The 24,101-nt window shown below is 43.2% G+C and overlaps 1 protein-coding gene across 1 annotated transcript in view; it reads left to right on the top strand.

Annotated features, from left to right (window-relative positions):
* The window catches only part of DNAH8 (dynein axonemal heavy chain 8), a 329,691-nt gene that overhangs the window by 301,290 nt on the left and 4,300 nt on the right, over positions 1-24,101 (top strand). Inside the window, exons 87-91 of the mRNA XM_090046651.1 lie at positions 1,700-1,801; positions 3,611-3,771; positions 18,824-18,980; positions 20,376-20,528; positions 20,628-20,817. Of these exons, the coding sequence (XP_089902777.1) occupies positions 1,700-1,801; positions 3,611-3,771; positions 18,824-18,980; positions 20,376-20,528; positions 20,628-20,817 (763 nt within the window). The remainder of the gene's footprint in view (positions 1-1,699; positions 1,802-3,610; positions 3,772-18,823; positions 18,981-20,375; positions 20,529-20,627; positions 20,818-24,101) is intronic.

Below are 24,101 nucleotides of genomic sequence, written 5' to 3' on the forward strand. Positions count from 1 at the left end.
TTTGTTCTTTTAGCTAGGCTAGTAACAGGACAATCTAGCATGCTTCTTGTACACCGTTGTCCATGTGAAAACTATATAATTATTTTAAGTGTTTGATTTATTAGACAATGCCTGTAGGCCAATGCCTTCAGTTCTTAAACAGGCAAAACTCCCTGGACTACAACAGGAGTTCTATTTAAAGATTTCAGAATTTGATCTTGTATTTTCAGAACTCTGAAATGTGAATAGCCTTGAACCATACCTGATTAAAGCTATTATTCCTAACTAAGCATTTGCAGATGATCATATGTAAATCAATTAATTAATAAAGTAAGAATTTTAATTTAACAGGGCAGCTCCAGTAGGTGTGTATGAACTGTTTCAGTAGGTGCATTATAGCGTGAGTTCTCTAATGCTATAATACTTTGGTGTCATATATTTACATGAAGAAACAATGCAGTTAAAGCCATATTTCTAAAATTAGTTGCATCTCAGGCAGATTCATTCTGCTGTTCATGTAAAAATTAAGAATAGTCATTTATGACTTCATTAGTTCATTGTTTTTATTTAACCAATTAATGAATCCAGCTTTTAAGCTTCAGACCGGATTTATTTTTTCAAAGAGGTCAAGGAGTGACAGCAGTAGTATGGAGGGAGATTCTATACCATAAGCCTTGTATACATACAGAAGGAAAGGAAACACCTACAAACACCTTGCTGAGGATTCCCCTAACATGATGAACATGATGAAGTCCTTGATGCATGTAGCCACAATTTAGCTGGGTTCTCACAACTTTCTAGGATTGCAGAGAGAGGAAAAATGGGCAGCAGTTAGAGTGTGCTGAACTTTGGTTATTCCCAGCTGATGTATAGTTATTTGGAAACTACAGCCAGAGTACAAGTTAGAACAAGTATCAGGCTACCTGTAGCAGTGCTGGATTGGAAAAGAGAATATGTGAGCTGTAACTTGGTTGGTTCTCAGTTTCGCCTCTTTTTGTCCTCTCCTGAACTCCTGCAAATGATATATCAGGAAAGGAAGCAAAATATACTCTTGACAAAACCAGTCAGACTCCTGCCTTCCTTCTACTTTGCCTTCTATCTGCTAGAAAAGAACCTAGTAATAGAATATCCATTCCTTCTCCTGTAATCAAGTTGCCAGTCAGAGAGCTACTGAGAAACTAAGGAAGAAATAAGACAAAGGTGCCCAAAGCATTCCCAGTTTAAATTAGGCTGCCGTTAACACTGCAAAGGAAGTGGTAGGAAGTATTTGAAGAAGCAATGCCTCCTTGTAGCGACAAGTCCAATTCAAGGACTTTAGTCTAAAGACTATAGGTTCAGAAAATATGTTTGAAATGCTTAATACTTTTTTATAAAGTAGATTTGATGGTCATAGTTTTTTTCCAGCTGCTACAGTAGCTGAGTTCTCTAGGCTCCATCCCCTCTCTCAGTTTTCACTTCCTGCTCCAGCTTCAGGGGGTTGGGTAGTTAAATCCCTGGCACCTGGGGAGCCTGCAGCATGGTGCACTGGTGCAGGGGAGTGCTGCCCACATGCCCGGTGCAGGGGGAGGGTGAGACCTGGGGGCCCACAGTCCACACTAGTGCAACCTCCAGCTATTTAGAAGTTGGTTGGCTCTGCCCAAGATGCATAGGGGTTTTTAAAATATTTTTTAAAATTATATTTTAAATATTAAAAATATTTTTTAACTTAATTTGCATCTAGGGAATATCATGGAGCACAGTACGGTACATGATTGGAGAGGTGCAATATGGAGGCAGGGTCACAGATGATTTTGATAAGCGTCTTCTTAATTGCTTTGCAAGGGTAAGAGAGCTGAAAATACACTCATTAGTCATTATAAACAACAGCTGTTTTAGTTGCCAGTATTCATTTTTACTAAAATATATAATAGTTAAAATTCTATCATTTTTAACAGCAGTTGGGCACAGCTACACAAGATGCTTTACTGCACAGTAGCATAGTTTACTGCACAGTAAGCATGTGCATCTACACATGCAATGCTAACTGCACAGTAAAACTCACTAATCATGAATAAATTTGCTACTGCAGTTGCAAGTAGCAAATATACTTTTGATTAGTAATGGTGCAGAAGCACTCATGCAGTTGCTTGACCTGGAGCAAATCTGGACCAGGACAGGATCTGCCACTGGAGCCCAGATGGGGACTATGATCCCCTGCCCCAGAAACAGGGAGCTCCAAGCCCCCTGCTCCAAAATTGTGACTGGGAAGCAGGGGCTGGGAGACCCTTATCTCATAGCCCCCACTTTGCCATTGCAATTGGGGAGCTGGGACTGGCAGACCCTTGTCTCCCAGTGCCAGCTCTGTGACAGCAGAGCCAGAGCTGGGATAAGGGTCTCCCAGCCTGAGGCCTGTGACTGTGGAGCTTGGGCTGGGAGATAAGGATCTCCTAGTGCTGGCCCCACAGTCATGGAGCTGGTGCTGGGAGCTCCCTTCTGGTGGGGGCTGGGGAACCTGTCCCCTGCCCAGCTCTGTGATCACAGAGCTGGGTGGGGAGCAGGCTGGGGAGCTTGTTCTCCATTCAGGTCCGCGAGCACGGAGTTTGGCAGGGAACAGGCTCCCCAGTCTGTTCCCCCCCAGCTCCGTGATCACAGAGCTCAGCAGGGAACAGGCTCCCCAGCTTCTCTCCCACAGTCACAGAGTGGGGTCTGGGATCTGTCCTGGTCAGGGGCAAGTCCCAGCCCCATGCCCTGATCAGGTGATTGAGGCATGGGACTTGGAAAGAGCTTCAGGGGTGGGTTAGCTCCTAACCCCCTGCCCTGATCTGCTGATGAGATACCTAGCAGCAAGCTAGGTGCTAGCTTCCCCACCAGGGGACTGGGGCAGAGGGCTGGGACCTGTCCATCCCTTGTAGCTCTTTCCACGTTCCCTGCCCCTGATCAGCAAGCCAGGGCCAGGAGCTTTCTGCTGCTGTGGCAGGGGGACTTTGTCTCTACCCTGGCAGCAGGCAGTTCCTGAGGACAGGATGTAATGTCCCAGCCCCTTCCAGGAGACAGCCCAGTGCTCCCTGCCAGCGCTTAGGTGATGGCAGGGGCCCATTGTAGGGCCCCAGAAAGTGGGAGCAGTTTGCTGCCATTAGCAGCAAATCTGCTCCTGATTCCCTGCATGTGTAGATGCCTGCCCAGGAGCATTTACTAACAAAAAGTTTACTCATGAGTAAACTGACCTTGGATCAAATGCATGCATAGGCATGCCCATTGTAATGTGTGGAGGCAGAATTCTTGTTTCTATTAAAGAGGTACAAGCTTACCAGACTGTCTGCAACATGCTTGCATGTAAAATTAATTTTTCAAGAATACAATCTATCATTCTTGGCCAGTGAGACCTTCCACCTTGACTGCTGCTTTTAAAAGAGAAGCAGGGATACCTTTATAAAATGAAATTAACTTATGTAACGTAATTCAAGCTTTGAAATGATTACTTTGTAACAGCATAGTATTACTTTATTTCAGAGTAAAATAAGCAGTGCTCATCAAAATTAGTACCCTGACTTCCCATAAAGTATGAAAAAATAATGAAGATTTTAAACCTTTGTGTGAATGTCAAAATAAACAGAAGTTTTGATTTTTATGTTTCTTTTCTATACTGGCGCAGGTGTGGTTCAGTGAAAAGATGTTTGAGAGTGCCTTCTCTTTTTACACTGGATATAAAATCCCAGTATGCAAAACTCTGGAACAGTATCAAGAGTATATTCAGTCCCTCCCTGCCATGGACAGTCCAGAAGTCTTTGGTCTTCACCCCAATGCAGATATCACGTAAGTGCGTCTCAAATATTCTAATTCTAAGAACTTGGTCTTTTTACTGTTTGAAAGCAATCAAAGCCTGCCAACATTCACAAGTATACTTTTCATATGGGAAATCTGGGACCTTTGTAAAGTCCACTTCGTAAGGAATTTCATGAACTCTTTGAAAGCCACACTTTCTAACTGAAGAATGTATTTTTTTAAAATGCCCAACTATGTTGATATAAATGCAGACTAAAAGCAGTCTAGGGCTTTAGCAATTTGACATGTTCTTTTAAAGGAATCACTTTAAAAATGATGAGAAGAAAGGTAAAGGATGTTTTTGAAGTGTGCTAGCATTACACAACTTCATCATGAAATTATTCATGTTTTTATTGATAAAAACTTTCATTTATAGTTTCAGGTACTGCACAGGTCACAAAAGAAAGTTCAGCAATAAAATGTGTACATTCTGTCACTCCATGCATTTTTCAAGGGGTAAGAGAAAGGGGGAGAAATTAGTGGATACTTTGTTTACAGTATGCCTTTTTCTGTAGCTGTAATCATAGGTTGCCATCTTTTTGTTAATGTTTTGTGTTCTGTTATTTAAAATTGGTTTTTTAGCATCATCTGCTACAGTTTTTTTGTCTTCCACTTACTTTTTTTACCCTGAAATAATGTACGGAGTTTTATTGGGTTTTATTTCTTCCATAAAATGTTGCATGATTTCTAACAAAACATTATGAATCATCAAAATGTATTTGTTTTTCTGAAGCTTTTATCATTGTGGCAAGCATTATGCCATTAGTAAGCTTGTTCACACATCACACATGTATCTAGGACATTTACAGATTTATCAAGTATTTCCTTTGCATTTTAAACATGCTGGACACCTAATATTCAAAGGTGGTGTTATTGAGGAGCCCAGTGTCTTCTGGCATCTTTATTCAGAACATCATTGTGCACATTTCTTTGCCCCCATATTGAAGGGTTGTGGGAAATTGAGATATTTTGCCCCATCACAGAGGTCATAGATATGCACTATAATTACAATATATCAAAGTCCCACTATCCCATCCCAATTATCTTGGAAAATGAACACCAATTTAATATCAGCTCTGTTTATCACCTTCACCTCTGAGTATGTACCACAGAAGGAAAGAAGCTGGAGAATATATGCGTAAGATCTGGTATAACTGGATAAATGGTCTGACAAAATGAACTGTGATTTATTTAAATCCACAGGTGAAATAATCCTAAAAAGAAGCACTATGAAGTTCATAAATCATAGGGTTGGAAGGGACCTAAAGGGTCACCTGGCCAAACCACCCTGCATGAATGCAGGAATACTATTCCTAAATCATCCCTGACCAGTGCTTATCCAGCCTCATCTTTAAAATCTCCAATGAAAAAGATTCTGCAGCTTCCCTGGACAGTCCTTTCTACTGCCTCATTGTCCTAACAGTAAGGACGTTAACCCTGAGACATAATCTAAATTGATTTTGCTACAGTTTAAAGCATTGCCTCACATCCTATCTTGTACTGTGAGAAAGAATAGTTGTTTTCCCTCTTCTGTATAGCAGCCTTTCAAATATTTGAAAACTGCAATCATGCCTTCCCTTCGTTTCATTTTCTTTGTGCTAAACGTATCTAGTTCTCTCAGCCTTGTTGTAAAGACAGAATTAAACACAGGCAGAAGATAAGCATTGACTCTGGCAGTACTAGAGAAGTCCATAGAATAACTGCAACTGCATATCATTCTGTTCTCGAATTTTCATTTTTCCTTTCCCCCCCCCTTATTTGAGCAGCAGCACACTGTTGGATTTGCTTCTCTTGATTTTCCTTTGTAGGCCTTTCTTCAAAACAGGATGGGAAACTGCTCAACAATTCCAAGCTCTGTCCATACAGCAGGGAGGTATCATAGAGTCATGCTTGGTCTGCATGTTTTTCAGTGATGACATACAGATGTGTCAGACTGGCACTTTGCAATAAAAAAGTGAAGATGTAGCAGAGAGCCTGGGGCTCTCTTCCAGAGAGAAAAGCAGCCCAGAAACGGAGCACTGCAGGCTACTATCCGCCGCTACTATCCGTAGCTACTAGGCAGTGAGGCCAATTAGCAGGCACCTGGAGGCAGGCCAGGGCCCCAGCTAGCAAGCTAGTCTGGCCCTGTGAGCACCAGGGGTAAGAGCTGCTGACCAGGAGAGCTACCAGGGGATGCTAGAGGGACTGCTCTGTGGATGCCCAGTGAGGCTCAGGGAGCTCACAGGGCACAAGAGGTAAGGGAAAGATTTCCCTCTTAAGGGGACAGAGTGCTGCTTCTTCTTTTGTGCTGATGTTGATGGGCCTAGAAGGGACTGTTTATGTTATAGCACAGGGGCTTATTGTTTGAGTTGCAGTTTAGCACTGGTGGTTTGGGTTGGAACTGTAACGGGTGGCATTCAGAGCTCCCATTAGTGCCCTAGGGGCACACAATTGCCTAGAGCCCTGCCAGGGTAGGTTTAAGGCCCAAATGAGTGTTGAGCCTGGGGCAGAGCAGAAAATGAGGTCACAAAGCCAAACAGGGGCCAGAGGCCTGGTGCCCAAGAGGGGTACAGCCAAAAAGGGGTTCAGTGGCCTGGCAGATAGAGTCCTGGTGCCTGAAAGGGCTAGAGCACAGCTGGTGCCTCAAAGCCAAGTCCAGTACAGTGGGCCTGGGCTAGGAGGCCTAGCTAAGAGGTAAGGAGTGGCAGCCAAGGAGGCCAAAGCTTCAACAGAAGACAGTGATGATACAGCATTACCCATGTGGTGTGGTGTAGGAGGGGAACAAAGTCAGTCACATAATTAGCCCTTAAGGCTATAGGTTCCCTGTTGCTGCATGGTCAAGGGAGGCCCAGTGAGGGGCCTGAGTGTTACCAGATTTGCCCATCACTTTGGGGTGAACGTATTTATTAAGGGTATGCTTCTGGGGTCTCTGTAATTCTGTCAACGTGCTGCTTGTGTTACTTGTGTTTCTAGATTCATAAATTATAGAGTCAGAAGGGACCCAATGGATCATCGTGTCCGACCCCCTGCCCCTGGCAGGAAAGAGGACTGAGGTCAGATGATCCCAGCCAGGTGACTATCAAACTTCCTCTTGAAGACCTCCAAGTTAGGTGATAGTACCACCTCTCTTGGAAGCCCATTCCAGACTCTGGCCACCCTTATCATAAAAAATTTCTTCCTAAAGTCTAACCTAAATCTACTCACCCCAAGTTTACACCCATTATTCCTAGTTACTCCCTGGGGTGCTGTGGTAAACAGCACATCACCAATTCCCTGCTGTCTTCCACTGATAAACTTATAGGCAGCTGCAAGGTCACCCTTCAGCCATCTTTTGTAAAGGCAGAAGAGATCCAGATCTCTCAACCTCCTCTCGTAGGGTCTTTCATGGAGGCCACTAATCATGCGAGTGGCCCTCTTCTGAAACCTCTCCAGATTCTCTGTGTTCCTCTTGAAGTGCGGCGCTATATGGAGCAGTATTTCTCCCTTCCGCAAGTCCTCACCCCAAATGGCGCTATCTTGCAGGACTCAGTTTCAATGGGATTGGGTCTCTCTAGCCACCAAATCAGTCAAATACATACACACACACAGATTAACATGACACACCTGACCTGGCCGAGTTGACCAGCATGTATACCCTCATATGCCAGGAATCAGCTCATCAGGGCAACAATAAAATGCAGTCAGACACAAGCATGCAGGTGAACAGAATACCTCTGAATAAGGCTGGGTATCCAGCTGACATCCTCATGGGCCAGCATTCAGTTCATTAGGGCACATCTGAGCCAAACTGGGTCAATCAGCCTATACAGACTGATCCCCTTATGCGTCTCAAACCCAGCATGTCACAATCTTTTGCCCTAACTGTCCTAGTAATGGTAGCCTCTTGATGAGTGGACCCCACAGTATTTTTGGGCTTTACAGGGATCGTTGGCTTAGGTAAAAGAAGCATTGCTGCAGAGCAAGTGGGGAAGGGGAAGTAGAGAAGGAAAAATATACTCGGTTACCACCAGTTTGACTATAAAAGTTATTTATAGTTAAGTGTATGAAATTTATGATGGTACTAGTAGTAATAGCCATGCAAGGAAAAACTAACAGAAACAATTACTATATTACCTTGGTTCAATTGAGTATTTAGGGAAACCTAGCTCAAGCTTAACTAATACAATTCAGGTTCAGAAAGCTATGCCTAGAGAGAAAAAGAGAAAGAGAGAGAGAGAGGAAGAGAGAGCTGGGATCTTACCATTCCAAGGCACTTGGGTGTTTTGTTGACAGGCAAAGTTCCTAGCACAATCGTTGAATGTTAAACAGGTGATGAAAAGAGACAATCTGTTTATTCCAGCTTCTCAACATCAACAGCGGATAGTGTCAGTGAGATTTCTGCCTCTTGAAGCACTGTTTGCTGCTTTACTGTTTTCTTATACCCTTAGTCCAGCCTCTTCAAAGCATTATTTTAATTGTGTAAATTAAGAGAGTCCCAAGCCATAATTGACAGAGAAAATCCTGTTATTTAAACAGTTTCAATTTAAATGAATTACCTTTTTCAGTGACAAGGGGTTATCTGGTTTGGAACAGCTCAAGAAGCTGATTAATAACCAGGAAAAACATAAAGTTTTAAGGAGTAACCAGACACCTAGGAGCCAGCTTAAAATCATTATGAATATAGAAGATAAACTGGAAGGGATACCACTTTATTTCTTCTCAGATGGCCTAGCTATGCTTGCACTGTGAAATCAGCATCAGTGTTTTGTATTTTACCTGTTGTGAATAAGCCTCAGCTTAGCATGACTTTCAGATCTTACTGTAGTCTTTTACTGGTGCCTTGATTTGGCCTGTTTTCTAAAGCAGGAAATCCCAAGTGCACATGGAACATACTTCATAGTTTCATAGTTAGTAGGGTCGGAAGGGACCTGAGCAGATCATCAAGTCCAACCCCCTGCCTTGGCAGGAAAAAGTACTGGGGTCAAATGACTCAAGCAAGGTGATTGTCCAGCCTTGTCTTAAAGACCCCCAGGGTAGGAGCCAGCACCACTTCTCTTGGAAGTTGGTTCCAGATCCTAGCCACCCTGACAGTGAAGTAGCGCCTCCTGATATCTAGTCTGAATCTACCCTCTGCCAACTTGTGACCATTATTTCTAGTCATTCCTGGCAGTACTCAGGGAAACAGGGACTCCCCCAATGCCTGCTGGTCCCCTCTGACTAGTTTGTAACAGGCCACTAGATCCCCCTTCCGCCTTCTCTTGTGGAGGCTGAACAGGTTCAGGTCCCGTAGCCTCTCCTCATAGGGCCTGCCCTGCTGCCCCCTGATCATGCGAGTGGCCCTCCTCTGGACCCTCCCCATGTTGTCCACATCCCTCTTGAAGTGCGGTGCCCAGGACTGGACACAGTACTCCTGCTGTGGCCTGACCAGTGCCGCATAGAGGGGGAGGATCACCTCCTTGGACCTGCTCGAGATGCATCTGTGGATGCATGACAAGGTGCAGTTGGCCTTCCTGACTGCCTCCCCACACTGCCGGCCCATGTTCGTCTTGGCATCAATGATGACTCCAAGATCCTTTTCTGCCTCTGCACTGCCAAGAAGGGAGTTCCCCAGCCTGTAGGTATGGTGCTGGTTCTTCCTCCCCAAGTGCAGCACCTTGCACTTGTCAGTGTTGAATCCCATCCTATTCTCATCTGCCCACCCCTGTAACCTGTCTAGGTCTGATTACTTAAGGGGATTACTTGGAGTGTTTATAAACTTTGTGGGGAAGACTTCCACATGTCATCCCAGGAAAAGTATGACAGCAGTTGTGATTAGGGCTCCAGTGGGCTGGATGTTGTGATGAACCCTGGACCATTGTTCAAATGTCACCCATACCCTGTCTGACTCGGCCTCTTGCCTCAGCATTCTCTAACCCGGCAACCGAATTTTAGTCAATTAAGTTTAAATAGGCCTCCCATACTGGGACCAGGAGATTTATGGCCCAAGATGTCTATTAAACTTTTCTTCTGCTTAGTTCTGGTTAGGTGAGGTGTGTGTTTGGAGTGGGGGGGAAGGGGAGAAAGGAGGGAGAAGAAGAAAAAGTCCTTTGTAAGTCCAGCAAGCTGGGTGCCAGGGTTACCTCAGGAACACAAAGCTGACAGGTAACATGGGGATAGGGAGACCCAGCAAGGGGCCAGGAAGTAGTATAGATGCCAGTAAGATGCCAAAGAACCCCAGTGTGGGTTCAGCTAGACTGGGACCTATGCTAAAGCCTGTGGGCAGCCTCCCTTTTAATCCTATTATCACATCAAGGTGTAGCAGGTGAGATGGAAGGGAAGGCATCCTACAGGCAGTGCAGGGCATGGTTGCAGGGCCACCGGGGGTGTCATGACTGTCCATGGGACTTCAATGTGCTACAGAAGTATATTCATATCCTCTTTGAGATACCCTAACAGTCTAGCATAAGGTCAGCTCAGACCATGTTCAGGACTAATTTCTAGAAAAAAGCCAAAATTTCTGAATAGTAGCAGCAACCGTGTTTAGAAAGGCTTAGTCCCCATTTCCCTAATTATATATTCATCATAGTCTGTCACTCATCTGTGAGATTTGTTGGCACTATATTAGGTAGACTTTGGAATAGAAAATTAATTTGAGCTAAAATACTCATTTTGACTGCCTCAATTCTAGCTAACCATGACATTTCATATCTTCATCAATTTTCTAAGCCTATTTTGATTCTTTCAATAAAAGGAATGTAATTAAAACTTACATGCCCTGCCATAATCACCCTGAAGTATTTTAATGAAGTACTTACACATTTATATTTATAGCTATCTTTTACCTCTTTTTGGGCACATCTACATGTGCAGTCAATGTGCCTGAATTTTCTAGGCAGAAAATTCAGACTCGTTTATGTGCTTTGGGGCTCATGTCTATGTGTGCCCTCATTGGGAGCAAATTGAGCCAGACAGGAGCAGCCCAGTCCAGGGCTGCTTCTGGCCTGCTCTGCCCCCCTGCATCAGCTGGGAGAGCTCCAGGGCCCCCCAGGTACCAGCACCATGGGCTGGCAGGGGTCACAGGGGCCAATCCTGGTCTCCACCAGGCAGGGAGAGGTGTGCCAACTGCAGGGGTAGCTATCTTCCTGTCCAGGTGAGGATCAGGATGGATCCTGATTCCCACATGGCCAGGAAAGCTGCACCAGCTGCAGAGGTAGCTGTTTTCCTAGCCGTATGGGGATTGGGATGGGTCATGATCCCCATGTGACTGAGAGAGCTGTGCTGGCTGCGAGGACAGCTGTCTCCCCACCACTGCCCCTGCAGATGGTGCAGCTGCCCCAGCCACGTGGGGATTTTGGCCTGTCCCAGTCCCCACAGCTGGCACAGCTGCCCCCGCATCAGGGCTTAACCAAGCAGCAGGGAGCCTGCTGCCTGGTCTGACTAGGATTCAATTGCTCCTGGTCAGCGTCTACATATGTTCTACACCGCATCAACTAATGTGCCATTTACCTAGTATGTGTATATGTTGGTACTAGCAAATAGTGCATTTGACTAATTTAATGTGCAGTCAGTCCTGCGCATGTGTAGATGGTTATGCTTTACTGCACATTAGTCTAATGCATAGTACAGCATCTCATGCAGACACGTCCTTTGTGTGTTTGGTCCTACACCAATGTCTAGGAGCTCAGATTTTTCATATTTAATTTTAAATCATGAAACTTTGCCATATATTATTTCTTTTTGTATTTTAGATAATGTATTAATCAGTTTTGTAATGAATAAATTAACATCACCCACCTATAATGCCAATTTATGTTCTTCTTCTTTATATTTATTTCCTGTATATTCAGAATATTGCTGACTGATTGGGCAATTGGTTCTGTTACCACAGAATAAAGGAGAGGAGATAATGGGCATCCTTGACATGTACCTCTTGAAAGGGGAAGTTTTTCTAATAAATGTTCATTACTCTTATAGCTACATATGGATTAGTGCAAAGAGCTGATAACTAGGTTTGAAATGTTGGGCCTAGTCCAAAAGCATCTAAAGTTTCATTTTTTGTGTTTTTTAAATCTGCCAGTTGACTTAATCAAAAGCTTTTTCAGCATTTAATGAAAAAATAGGTTGGGTTCATTATTCAATTGTGCATAAAAAATCAGATCTAACACTGTGGATATTATCAGTCAACTTCCTATTCATTATGAAACCTGTTTGTTTTTTATTAATATGTTTAGGGAGTATCTTTTCAATCTAGTCACTAAAGGTGATGAAAAAAATTGTGCCTTGATTGTCTTGATTTAATAAAGATATAGGTCTATATGAAGCACAAGGGAATGGATCCTTATTTGGTTTGGGGATTACTACAATAAGTGCTTCCCTCAAGGTATCAGGTGTCTTTTTCTTCTTCAGTATCTTATTTAAAACTTTTAATAATAGGTGCAGTAATTCTGCTCTGGAACTGTTGTAAAATTCTGGAGGGAATCCAACCAGGCCTGAAGATTTCCATTTCTGAGAAAATTACATCTAGTATTTCTTTGGGTTTAATGTCTTCACCTAAAATTCCTTGGACCTCAGGTTTTAATTTAGGCAAATTTTCTGTAATTAGGTATTCATGTACATGTTTAGGATTTGCTGGATCTAAAAAACAAAGATTGTTATAATAACTTGCAAATGTTTCACATATGGCTTTTGAGTCAGTTGCTAAATCATTTGGAGCCTCCAGACAAATGGTATAATTTTATTGTCATTTAATTTTTTTAAATGTATTTGCTAATCGTCTGGCATTTATGTTTTCCTTTTTTATAATATCACTGTTTTGTGTGGCTAGGTGCTTTTTATGCTCGTTCAGTTTGTAACAAATATAACTTGTTTTAAATTTCTATTAATTTTTAATATACTTCCTGTGATTGATTATTCTAGCATACTTTTTAAAGTTTACTACCTCACTCGTCAGATTTTGCATTTCCTTTCTTCCTGACTTTCTTAGGTGAGGCACTACTTATTTGGTTGCCTTTGATGACTGCCTTGAAAGCATCCCATAAAATATTTTTGAAAATGTGGTTTATATTATTTTCAGTAATAATAGAAAATAGAGCTTGCTTTCTTTTCTAATAGTTCTTACTCTTTCCTGGTCATATAACACTGAAATATTCAGTTGCCAAATTTTCCTTTTGGGTATATTCTCTAATAAATAACTGTACTGGTCCATGGTGTTATCAGACAGTTTCCCCTTGCTTGGCTGATACAGCATTGTTAAATAATGTTTTGGAAATCATGATAACATCTATTTGTGTATATAGTTCATGTGGTGTTGAATAAAAAAAGAAATCTCTTTTGCATTTAAATATCTTCAGGAGTCAAAAAGATTGTGCTTATCTATCTTAGTGCAGTGCTTGATTATTCTGTCCTTCATTATACTTCCATTAAAACTATCTACTTTTGGGCCCATAACACAGTTACGGTCTCCTCCCAAAACAACATTTTGCTTTAAATTTTTTTCTAGAGTTTGAGGTAGCTTTCTATAGAAAGGCATCCTGTCTCAAGTAGGTGCATATAGACTTGCTAAAGTTACCATACACACTCCTCTTTTGGGTTTTCCCCCTGCTTTTTTTTATTCTACCCTTCCCTTTCTCCCCCACTCCTATTTTTCAGTTAGGTTCTCCTTTCAACGTTTCAAGCCACACACGTTTCTGTACCCAAATTATTTCAGGTGCTGTTCCAAATGTAATCAGTCTCTACAGGATTTACTTAAATTTAGCCAGCACATTTCTACTATTCATTTTCAAATGTCTTCTTGGAAATCAGTAGCTTTAAAACTCTCCGTTTCAAGTTTCCTGACCATATCCTTCAAAGTCTCCTTTTTACTTTTTTTTTTTGATAGTTTGACCACTGTGTTTTTGAGTTCTCTGCATTATCGTCAGTGCCTGAAACTGCTTGTGCTTCAGAGTTGTCTTCTTGGCTAGGGACAGGCATTACACACAGACCGGTTTAAGTGATCAGAAACTGGTTTAAACCTGTAACAGAACAGATGATCAGTGCACATAAAGCAGTTTGAAAATGGCTGAAACCAGTCTGAGATAAACCTGGTTGAATATAGTATCAGACTTAACTGATTTGGCTAAAATGGGTTTATGCAATGCCTGTCCCAGACCCCATTTCTGGTTTAAGATAAATCAGACTCCTCCAGCATCCTGGCATGGTCCCTGGGCTGGGTGGGGCTCTCTGCAGCACAGCAGGGCTGGTCTCTCCCCTCTGCTCCCTGGCTGGAGCTCAGCAGAGACTGCAGGCATCTGCCTGGCTTCTGCTCCCCACTCCCGTCTAAGCAGGGATTCTGCCGTCCCCTCTGCCTTACACAGACACACAGCATTAACTAGCAGACTGCCTGCTGGCTATGGTCTGTGCTGTGGCAGACAGGACAAAAGTAGAATCAAGAGGTAGCTGGTAATGTCCCTGTGTTGTTTTCTTAATGGGGTGATAAACACTGAGTTTGGGGTGATAAACACAGTGTTATCAATTCCCTGCTGGATTGGTCAGAAGGGAGGGGAGAAGCCTTCCCTAATCAGAGCACCCTGCCAGGGACTGGCCATGCCCCCCCCCCCATCTCAGCACTGTAGAAGAGAAGGGAGGGCTGCTCTAGCAACCCCTGGCTTTTAGCCTTAGCCACTGCAGGCATGTGCCTGCATGTCTGGCATGTCTGTGGTTTAGCCTAGCCATTAGACTCACCTGAAAAGATTGAATCAATTCAGGCTCAAGCTTTTTGAATGTCTATCCCTAGTCCTAGAAATTTTAATCTTCTGAGTAGGCTGACTCCTTCTGCCTTATCTTTAATGGTGTATTGTTGTCCTCCCTGAGCAAAAAGAAGCTTAAAGGGATAGTGCCATGAATGATACGTGCCCCCGGAGGCTTGTGGGGGGTGGCAACCGCCCGCAGGCAGCTGCGGGAGTGGCAGTGGTGGGGATGTGGCAGCAGCAAGCGGGGAGCTCTTGCAGGCAGCCACGGTGGTGTTGGCAGGGAGGGGAGGGATGGTGAACACCGACCAGCAGTCGATGACCACACGTAGATGCTGCTACTGGCAGTGGCAGTGGCCAGTGGCAGTCAGCAACCACCCACAGATGCCGCTGGCAGTGTCAGCAGTGTGGGGGGGTGGTGAGTGGCCACCTCCCACAGACACCATTGGCAATGGCCAATCGCAGGGGGTGCACTGCCAATCTCACGGGGTACACTTGAACCCATGTGCATCCCCTGTGCATTGACAGTGGATAGCTCCACCTGTATTTTATCTTTGCGTCTCAGACAGGTTGTAATCTCTTTCAGTTCTTGTCTTTTTCTTTGAGTGGGATATGATAAACTTAAATAGGTTAATTTTAATAACATTAAATGTATTTGTGAATATTGTTTGATTAGCTCTGCTTAAGATAGATCAGAATACTAAAACTAGAGGACACCCACTGAATTTAATAGGAGATAGGTTTAAACATAAGAGAAAGTACTTTGTTACAGAGCACACAAGTAACTTGTGAAATTCATTGCCACAGGAGGTGGTAGAGGCAGAAAACATTTGCATAATATGTAGTACATTTGTGGGATTGTGCATTAGTTCCCACCATGCCTTTTTCCCAGTGCAGGGGGAGTCCAGGCTGGGATCACAATCCCAGGCTCCCCCTGCAACCGGCTCCTGCAGCTTCATGCCCCACAGCTGATGTGGCTCAGGAGGGCTTGGAGCAGAGACAGCATTTCCTGTGCTGCCCCTGCTGAGGGGCCTGAATCCAACATGGGCCGCGAGCATCGTCAGCTGTGGAGCAGCATGGGGAATGCTGTCCCAAATACAAACCTCATGAGGTGTGGAGCTCATGGTGGGGGAGGGGGGAAGGAGGAGGGGCAATGTTCTCCCCACTGCAAGCCCCACAGCTGACAATGCTGCCGCCACTGTGAGCCTTGTTATCTGTGGGGCTGGCTGCACGTGGTGCACCCTGTGGCTACAAGCTCCTCAGTTAATGGGGCTCCCAGCCACAGGGGACCACTTGACCACACGTTCAATTAATGGTGTGATTAGATCAAGCTGCAAAGTTAATTACACATTTTAGTTGAATAACTTTGTAGCTTATTGCTTGTTTTATCATGCCATTAAATGGTTAAATGTGTAGCTGGGCCACAGCTTAAGGCGTGATTACCTGATTTATCATGCTTTAAGTGTAGCATGTAGAGGGGACCAAAGAGAAACACATATGAATAGATGTCAAAATGCATTTTCTTTTGTTATGGGCTGTCCTGAAGCAAGAACAATTAATTTAAAGCTCACTTAAATTAGGGGCAAGGTTGCCTTTGCATGTTTTGAAGAAGTCACTGCAGATAGCTGTGCAACAATTATATTGTCCTCACTCTTCCAAATTCCATATTTCAGAATTTGTTTCCAATGTGAGGGAAGTCCAATTTTCTCACTCTAAAAAAGCTTTTTAGTTTGGATGTCCCTTATTTTCAGTTTGGCCCATTTTTGTGCGAATGACGTTTTAGTCTGTATTTTATCTCCACTTAGAAAATGCAGCATTGTTACCATGCTCTCTGGCTATTGAAGAGGCCTCTTAAGTCCATTTTCTAGTGTTATTTATAATAAAGCCTTCCCTGATCTTGCTATTGGCACTGGCCTTATTTACTGCTTTTTTCTATCTTTCCAAAAGTAAAACTCTTGACATAAGCCATTAGAGAAATGAAAATGACTTATCCATAATTTTCCTTCTCTGAATTTAGCTTTTCAACTGTGTTACCATTCATCCATCCATCTCTCCCCAAAATCTGAGGATCAGCTGCTTCTCCAAAGTTTTCTACTTTTGGTTTGATTTGGGGAAAGCAGGATATTTTTATCATGTTATATGTATTTATATGCGTAATATTTTTTAAGTGACATCATCATGGGAGCTTCTTCTTTTATGCTGAAGAACTGAAGATGCTGGCTGTGATATTGAGCAAATGGTATTTATATTTTGTTGGGGGTGGGACATAACTTCCAATAAACTCACACTCTACCCTTGCGCCACTACTCTGTGGAGTCAGTAAGCTTTAAACACTGAGTTTTCCACCATTCTTGCTCTCACAAGCTAAGAGACAAGTGTGATGATATTTTCAGAGGAACTAAACAACAAGTAAGTAATTTATCCTAGTTTTTCTGATTTATAGTCTTTGTAATTACACTTGCAAAATGTTTCTTTTAAACCGCTGCAGCTGGCTTCTCCAGTCTTATGATATAATCTCTAAATTTTAACTACTTTAAGAGCTCACATGCATCCTTCCAAGCCACAACTATTAGTTTCATTTCTTATATAATTATATATGACAAGGGAGATAAGTGTCATCTGAAGGTTGATAGGTAAAATTGACACATTAAATTATGCTCTGAGTTGGTGTAAATTTATGTTCTGAGTCAGCTAATAAAGCAGTGAATAACTTCCTCGTGTATTTGACTAAAAAGGAAGAGACAGTGCAGGGGTCAGCAGCGTTTCTGGCCTGAGTGCCAAAAACAACCAACCGTGAACCATGCCTTGACTTGGTGTACTGGGGCAGATTGTGGGGGAGCCACAAGGGGCCCAATTTTCATTGCTAGAGGGGGCTGTATGTGCACCTCTGGGCAAACTGTGGGGTAGAGACTGGGGTTGTGTTGCTGTGGCCCCTTCCCCACTCTATGCCCTGAGGTGCACATGCAGTTGCCACTGGCATGGAACCAGTGATAGGGCTGCAGAGCTCAGTGCAGCTGTTTGCAGCCTGCCTGCCACCTGCTACAGCTGCCCAGAGTCTGGGCTGGGCACTGGGCAGTTGCAGCAAGTGGCAAGCAGGCTGCAAACAGCTGATCCGGAGCCCTGGCCAAGCTCTGTGGTGGCGGTAGCTGCACACATACCTCCAGGTTGGACAGCAAGGAAGGGGCCGGGTTGCACTGCCCCAGGCCCCTCCCCCAGCGTTGGCCTAGAAACAAGCCCAGCCTGGGCTCTTGAGCCCAGTACAGCTGTTTGTAGCCTCCTGACTGAAGCCGGCCTGGGCTCTGGGCAGCTGCTGCTAGCCATGGAGCCCGGGCTGCTTGTAGAAGGGCTCACAGCCTCCTGGCCACCTGCTACAACAGCCTGGGCTCCGTGGCCAGAGGCAGCTGCTCAGAGCTCAGGCCAACTGTGGTGTGCTGAGAAAATGGCCTGGCGTGCCATGCTCTGGCATGTATGCTGAGGGTTGCTGACCCCTGGGATAGTGACTGCCAGGCCTGCAACACCAAAGCATAAACCACTTGGTAGTAATATATTTTCCTTAATATTCCCTCAACTACGTATGCCACTAGGTAGCAGTATAACAAAAGTACTCATATAGCTGTGTTCACATTACAGGCCTAGCATTGCTTATCCTCTTTTTCTACCAGATGCAGCATAAACTTACTGTATTCACTGCATTTACTGACTCAGAACATAAAATTACATCAGCAGTGCCCAGGCTAGAAAATTTTAATCTCCAGAGTTGTAAATCTGGCAAGTTTTATTATCAATTCTGAACTGCCTTGTGGTGGAATGGATTTTGCTATTTAACAAGAGCTAGATTGAATCTTTACATCTAGCCTTGTATAAGAGGGGACAGTTTGCATAGTCATTTCCATGCTTACCGCCAAAAAGCAGCCTAAGAAAGAAATGGTATCTCTCTACCATATTACTTTTCCTGCTTCTTTCAGGTAAATCATTTCTTAACAGACGTAGATTGTTCTCCTTCCACTTCTCCAAAATGCCAATGTAGTGTTGGAGTAGTTTTTCCCCCTCCTCACTTTTCTGGTAACAGGGTGGGATATAGCGGCCATTTGTACTTGCTCTTCTTTCCTATATCTGAATTACAAATGTAGGGATGTGCCCAGTAAGACGGGGAAGGGAACAGCTATGTTTCTTCTCTTACAGCCACATAAAATTTGGCCTTATTTGGACCAATGAAATTAGCTCTGTATGCGATGAAAATGAAAATAATCTCTATTCTGTGGAGTTTCCAATCTGTCTGATGACCTACAGTTTTTCACACATCTAAGTTCTGTGATTATACAAAGCATACAAGTTACCTTGTGATTTCTGAAATATTCTTAATGTCTTAATGTAAATTTCAGATATCAAAGTAATACAGCAGCTGATGTTCTGGATACCATTACCAATATTCAACCCAAGGAAAGTGGAGGAGGAGCAGGAGAAACCCGTGAAGCCATTGTATACCGATTAGCTGAAGATATGCTGGACAAACTGCCTTCTGATTACATACCCCATGAGGTGAGGTCATTTAAAAAAAATCTGTGGAGTTTTCATATAAGAAGTTGGGGGAGGCGGAAAAATTTTAAAATCGTTCTATAAACAAAGGACACTATAATTAGTGACACAGCCATCTTACTCCATCTTCTCAGTTGGTTTGAATAGAATTTAAACATTTGTTAATTAAAATAAATAAGCTTCTTGTCATTCTGGCAGTGAAGATAAACTGACTGTGAATGGGTGTTGTGCTGTCTTCCTGGGTCTGCAGAAACACCCTGAAATAACACTGAGAATAAATTTGCTTGGTTTATTGTGAATGGTGAGGTAGCAACTCTCTGTTCCTGCCTCAAGACAACAGGTAGAACAGGAGAACTCTGAGCAACACTGGCATTTATCATTTCATCTTGCAAAAATAGGTGATTGTGTGTGTGAGGGGGAACCTCCTTGTCTTAAATTTGAGTACTGGCTTAGGTCAGGTGATGGGTCAATTCTAGCTCCAGCCCCTGAGCTGGCCTACCTCAAGCTGGGGTGGCTTGTGCGGCAGGGGAGGGGGCATGTGGCGGGGGGAGCACAGGGGAGACTGTGCAGTTGGAACAGGGAGGAAACTATGGCTCCTTACCCCCACCACTGCTTTCTCTGTCACAGCTGTTCATTCACGTGTTTCATGTAATAGTATTTGGATTTGGAATAGTCAAGTCAAACTCAGAACTTCAGTCATGGCTTGCAGGTATCAGACTCTAGTCACTCTAACTGAAGTGCCCAGAGTGTCTTGTGTATTAGTCTCCTGCGCTTAAATATGGTGGTAGCGTTGCTTTAACTAAAGCTCATTCAATGAGTTTTAGTTAAGGTGCCCCCGCCAACATTTTTAAGGTCAGGGACACTGGAGTCTGCTGGAGTACGGCAATTGATGCTCCAGCAGACTCGATTAATTGAGCATACTCCAATGTGTCATAATTACAGCGCATTAGAGCAACCTTGCTGCTTGTGTATAGGTGCCCTAAGAATCTATATGCTGCACTAAAACTGCTTAGTTTCACTATCACAAATGTTTCCTTGCCTCATTTTCCATAAGACTCTTTTGCCTATTTCTTCCTTTTTCTTTCTCTCTTTCTTTCTCTCTTTCTCTCCTTCTTTCAGCTCTAAGAAGCACTGTCCTGATGCAAACATGGCCCTAAACTCTCATCACATCTTTAATCACTCCTCATCAGAGTCTTTGTTCCCTTAGAGAAAATCAGGCTGATAAAAATATTGACTTCTTCTGAGTCCTCACCTCTGTCTAAAAAGGCCACCCACAATCTCAAGTAATAGCACTATTGATAACTTTTCTCAGTGCTATGATATTGAACTATTATACACACCAATATTAATTGCAGAATTTTAAAATTTAACTTGCTTCTTCACGTTCCTGTATTTTAGGTAAAGAATCGTTTAATAAAGATGGGACACCTTAATTCTATGAATATTTTTCTTCGTCAAGAAATTGATCGAATGCAAAAGGTTATCTCAATACTCCGAAACAGTCTGTATGATCTTAAACTAGCTATAGAAGGAACCATCATTATGAGTGAGGCAAGTGATGAACTCTTTATCTTATTAAAAAATACTCTCTTTAAATAGAAACTATCTCAGTTGAACCAATTAATACATTATGATTTTTCACTTTTTCAGAGTTTGAGAGATGCACTTGACAATATGTATGATGCTCGAATTCCTCAGCTGTGGAAAAGAGTATCTTGGGATTCTTCTACACTTGGGTTCTGGTTTACTGAACTTCTAGAAAGAAATACTCAATTCTCTACCTGGATATTTGAAGGGAGGCCACCTGTTTTTTGGATGACTGGATTCTTTAATCCACAAGGTACTGTACTGACTTGAATCCAAGATGAAGTGCCCTCCCCCGTTTAACATGTGGGGGGAACCTAGTCTTGGATTTGAGTACTGGAGCTGCTGCCTGGCTTGGATCAGAGGGGTTCAGAGGGGCTTGTGTGGCAGAGAAGATAGCATGGGGGAGCATGTGGGGAGACTGTGGTTGGAGGAGAAGTGCTAGAGAGACTATATGGTGTTCAGTGGTAGGAGCATACGGAAGACCATGCAGTGTGAAAGAGACTACAGGGGAGATCAGGCAGCAGCAGGGGAGCTGTTGCACTCCAAATCCAGCCCCAACTCACCTAGGGGAAGAGCTGGACTTGCCACTGCTGCTACCTGGCCAGAACCAGAGCTGAAGCCAGAACTACCACAGGGTAATCTATAGCAAGCAGGGTGGGCACCAGAGGAGGGCAAGTGGCAAGGGGAGGTGGCAGGGAACAGGTGCTAAGGAAAGAAAGTGGTGCGGTGGTAGAAGCGGGGGCAAGGGGTTGGGATAAGGCTGCTTGTCCCTCCTGCCACTGCTTTCTCTACTTCAGTGGTGTGGGAGGACAAATTTAAGGTGACCTTCTGATAATTAGATTGTATACATGGAAAATTCTAACAAACTTACAATTTCCCATGTATAGAATTTAATTCTTGGGAGGGGTCATCTTAAAGTTGAAGTCATCTTGGACTTGGGTAAATATGGTAGTTAAAGTACTGGCAATACCTGAATAAAACTTACTGTTTGCCCTTAGCACTGACCCCACCCCCACACTTTCTGCTTTGTCCTTTGTATTTTGTATGTGTATTTTGTAAGCATCTGATGATGTGAGCTTGGGCTCATGAAAGCTTATACATCTCTGATTTAGTTAATCTATCAGGTGCATCTGTACCATGCCTTCTGCCTGATTTATAGTACAGTGTACTGTATTTGACTACTATTTGATGCATCTTATTACATATGTAATTTAATTCTGTATATTGAAAAACAGATGAAAACATGAGAAATAGTAGTTTTTCAGTTCATGAATGATAAACTTCTGCTTAGTGACATAACATAGTGACAAACGTAATGGTATAGCTCCTAAAGAAATATGTTTTATTTCCCAGTTTCATTATGATTTATAATGATTTGTGTCTTTCCAAATTGCAAGTTGCAAATATTGCAAAAATAAGTTGCAAATATAGAGCTACTTCTGTAGATTCTTCTGTAGCTTATACATCACACAATAGGAAAGAAGAAGTGAGCATACACTGTAGAAAATAATCTACATTTCATAGTAAATTAACTCCCTATAGATATTGTAAAAACTATTGCTACCTGCCAAATTTATGAATAAACAAAATTTGTAAGTCCAGATCTTTCTGGGTTACACCTCTGACGTACAAGTAAACAAAATCTAGGATTATCTTGTTTTTCTCATTGCTTTGAAGAAAAAAATCCTTGTGTGATAAACAACTCCAATGAGTAACCAGAAACACAGCAAAAACTAGGCTGCGATGGTGAATTGCCTAAGTGTATTACCTGAATTAAAAGAAAATCAGTTTTATCAGAACATGGTACAAATTAAAAAAATGAAGCTTCCTTTGAGGTATATTTCTGAAGAAGAATCATTTCTCTAGCTGCAGCATACAAAATGCCTGTGGGGAGCTTCTCTAGTATAGCAGCTGTGAAATCTATTTTCAGCTGGATAAATCCCTTAGTTCTTTGTATATACACACAAGTTATCTGCAGTTGGTAGTTTTGCAATTCCTATTAACCTTTTTATGGGTGATGCTATGGAAACCAGTAATATCTAAGTCAATTTCCAAAGGAGATTATTGAAGGGTTGCATAATGCCGATATGTGAGGGTTTCCAAATTATTATTCAACATTTTTTTTCATGTTTAGTGCCTTTTTAAGCAGATGGTATTAAAAGCAGGTCAAAACAGCTCTCTACTTTTGTCATGAAGAGTACAGTTAACAAGTATATTAAAGGAGAGTCAAAGCATGCTATTATCTTATGATTCAAAAATAGCAACCAAAAGAGTCTACACTGTAAATTTACTGTGCTGTCTGCTCCTAAATTGGAAGCAGGGTACTTAGTATGGGGAGCAGGCAAATTGGCACTATTCCTCAGCAGTGCTAATCGGCTCCCAGAGCACAGGATAGATATGGTTACACTGCCTGGAGGAGCACAGTGTATTTGACTAGGGACAGACATTCAAAAAGCCTGAGCCTGAACTGAATCAATCTTTACAGTTTAGTCTAACCTGGCTCGGCTGAACTGGTTTGTCACCATATAGACATCTCCTCTGGACTGAAAAAATGTAGGCACATGCCTGCAGTGGCTCATGCTAGAAGCTGTGGGGTGCTAGAGCAGCGTTCCCTCCCTTCCACAGTGCTGAGCTTGGAGGCAGGGTGGGGCGGGGTGGCCAGGCTCCAGCAATACACTCTGATTAGTGAGGGAGCCAGCAGGGAGTTACACAGCATGAAGTTACACAGGGACTAACACAGTGTTTATCAGCCTATCAAGAAAACAAAAGCCTCTCTCATTAGTTCAGGCTCTTCTTTTAGCTCCAAAAAACCCTAAGTGGACACTACCCTGTCTGCCTTTGTCCTGTCTGCCTCACACAGACACCTCTCAGCATTAGCTAGCATACCACATGCTGGCTATGGTCCATGTTATGAGAGAGGGGTTGGAGGGAAGGGGGGAATCCCTGCTTGAGAAGCAAGGGTGGGGTGGGGCAGGAGGAAGCCAGACAGACCCTGCTGTGCCTGCAGTCTCTGCTGGAGCTTCAGCGAGGGAGCAGAGTCCTGCTGTGGAGCAGAGAGCCCCACCCAGGGCTGCAAAGCATCTGGGATGCTGGGGAGGACTCTGGTTTAAGTTCAACCAGGAAGGGGCCTAGGACAGACATTGCATAAACCAGTTTGACCCAAATCAGTTAAGTCTGATACTACATTCAGCCAGGTTTATCTCAAGCTGGTTTCAGTGCACTGAATGTTTGTCTGTTACAGGTTTAAACCAGTTTCTGACCACGTAAACCAGTTTATGTGTAATGTCTGTTCCTAGCCCTTGAGGGCACTGGTGTGTGTGTTGGGAGGAGGGGCAGCCAAACAGAAAGAATGGCTGCACTTGAGGTTGAGGGTGGAAGGACAGTGGCACAGGAACTGTGGTGGCAGTAAGAGCTGCTAGAGGATTCTTCTAAGAGGAAAAAGGCCCTCCTCGAGTAAGGTAAACTAGGTACAGGGCTGCCATGTTCTACCAGAGCAGGAAAAAGTAGAATGATTGCATCTATGAATCAGACCCAAAA

This window comes from Crocodylus siamensis, chromosome 1 (genome assembly GCF_052110815.1).
Source record: "Crocodylus siamensis isolate JL-2025a chromosome 1, ASM5211081v1, whole genome shotgun sequence".
Classification (NCBI taxonomy): Eukaryota; Metazoa; Chordata; order Crocodylia; family Crocodylidae; genus Crocodylus; species Crocodylus siamensis.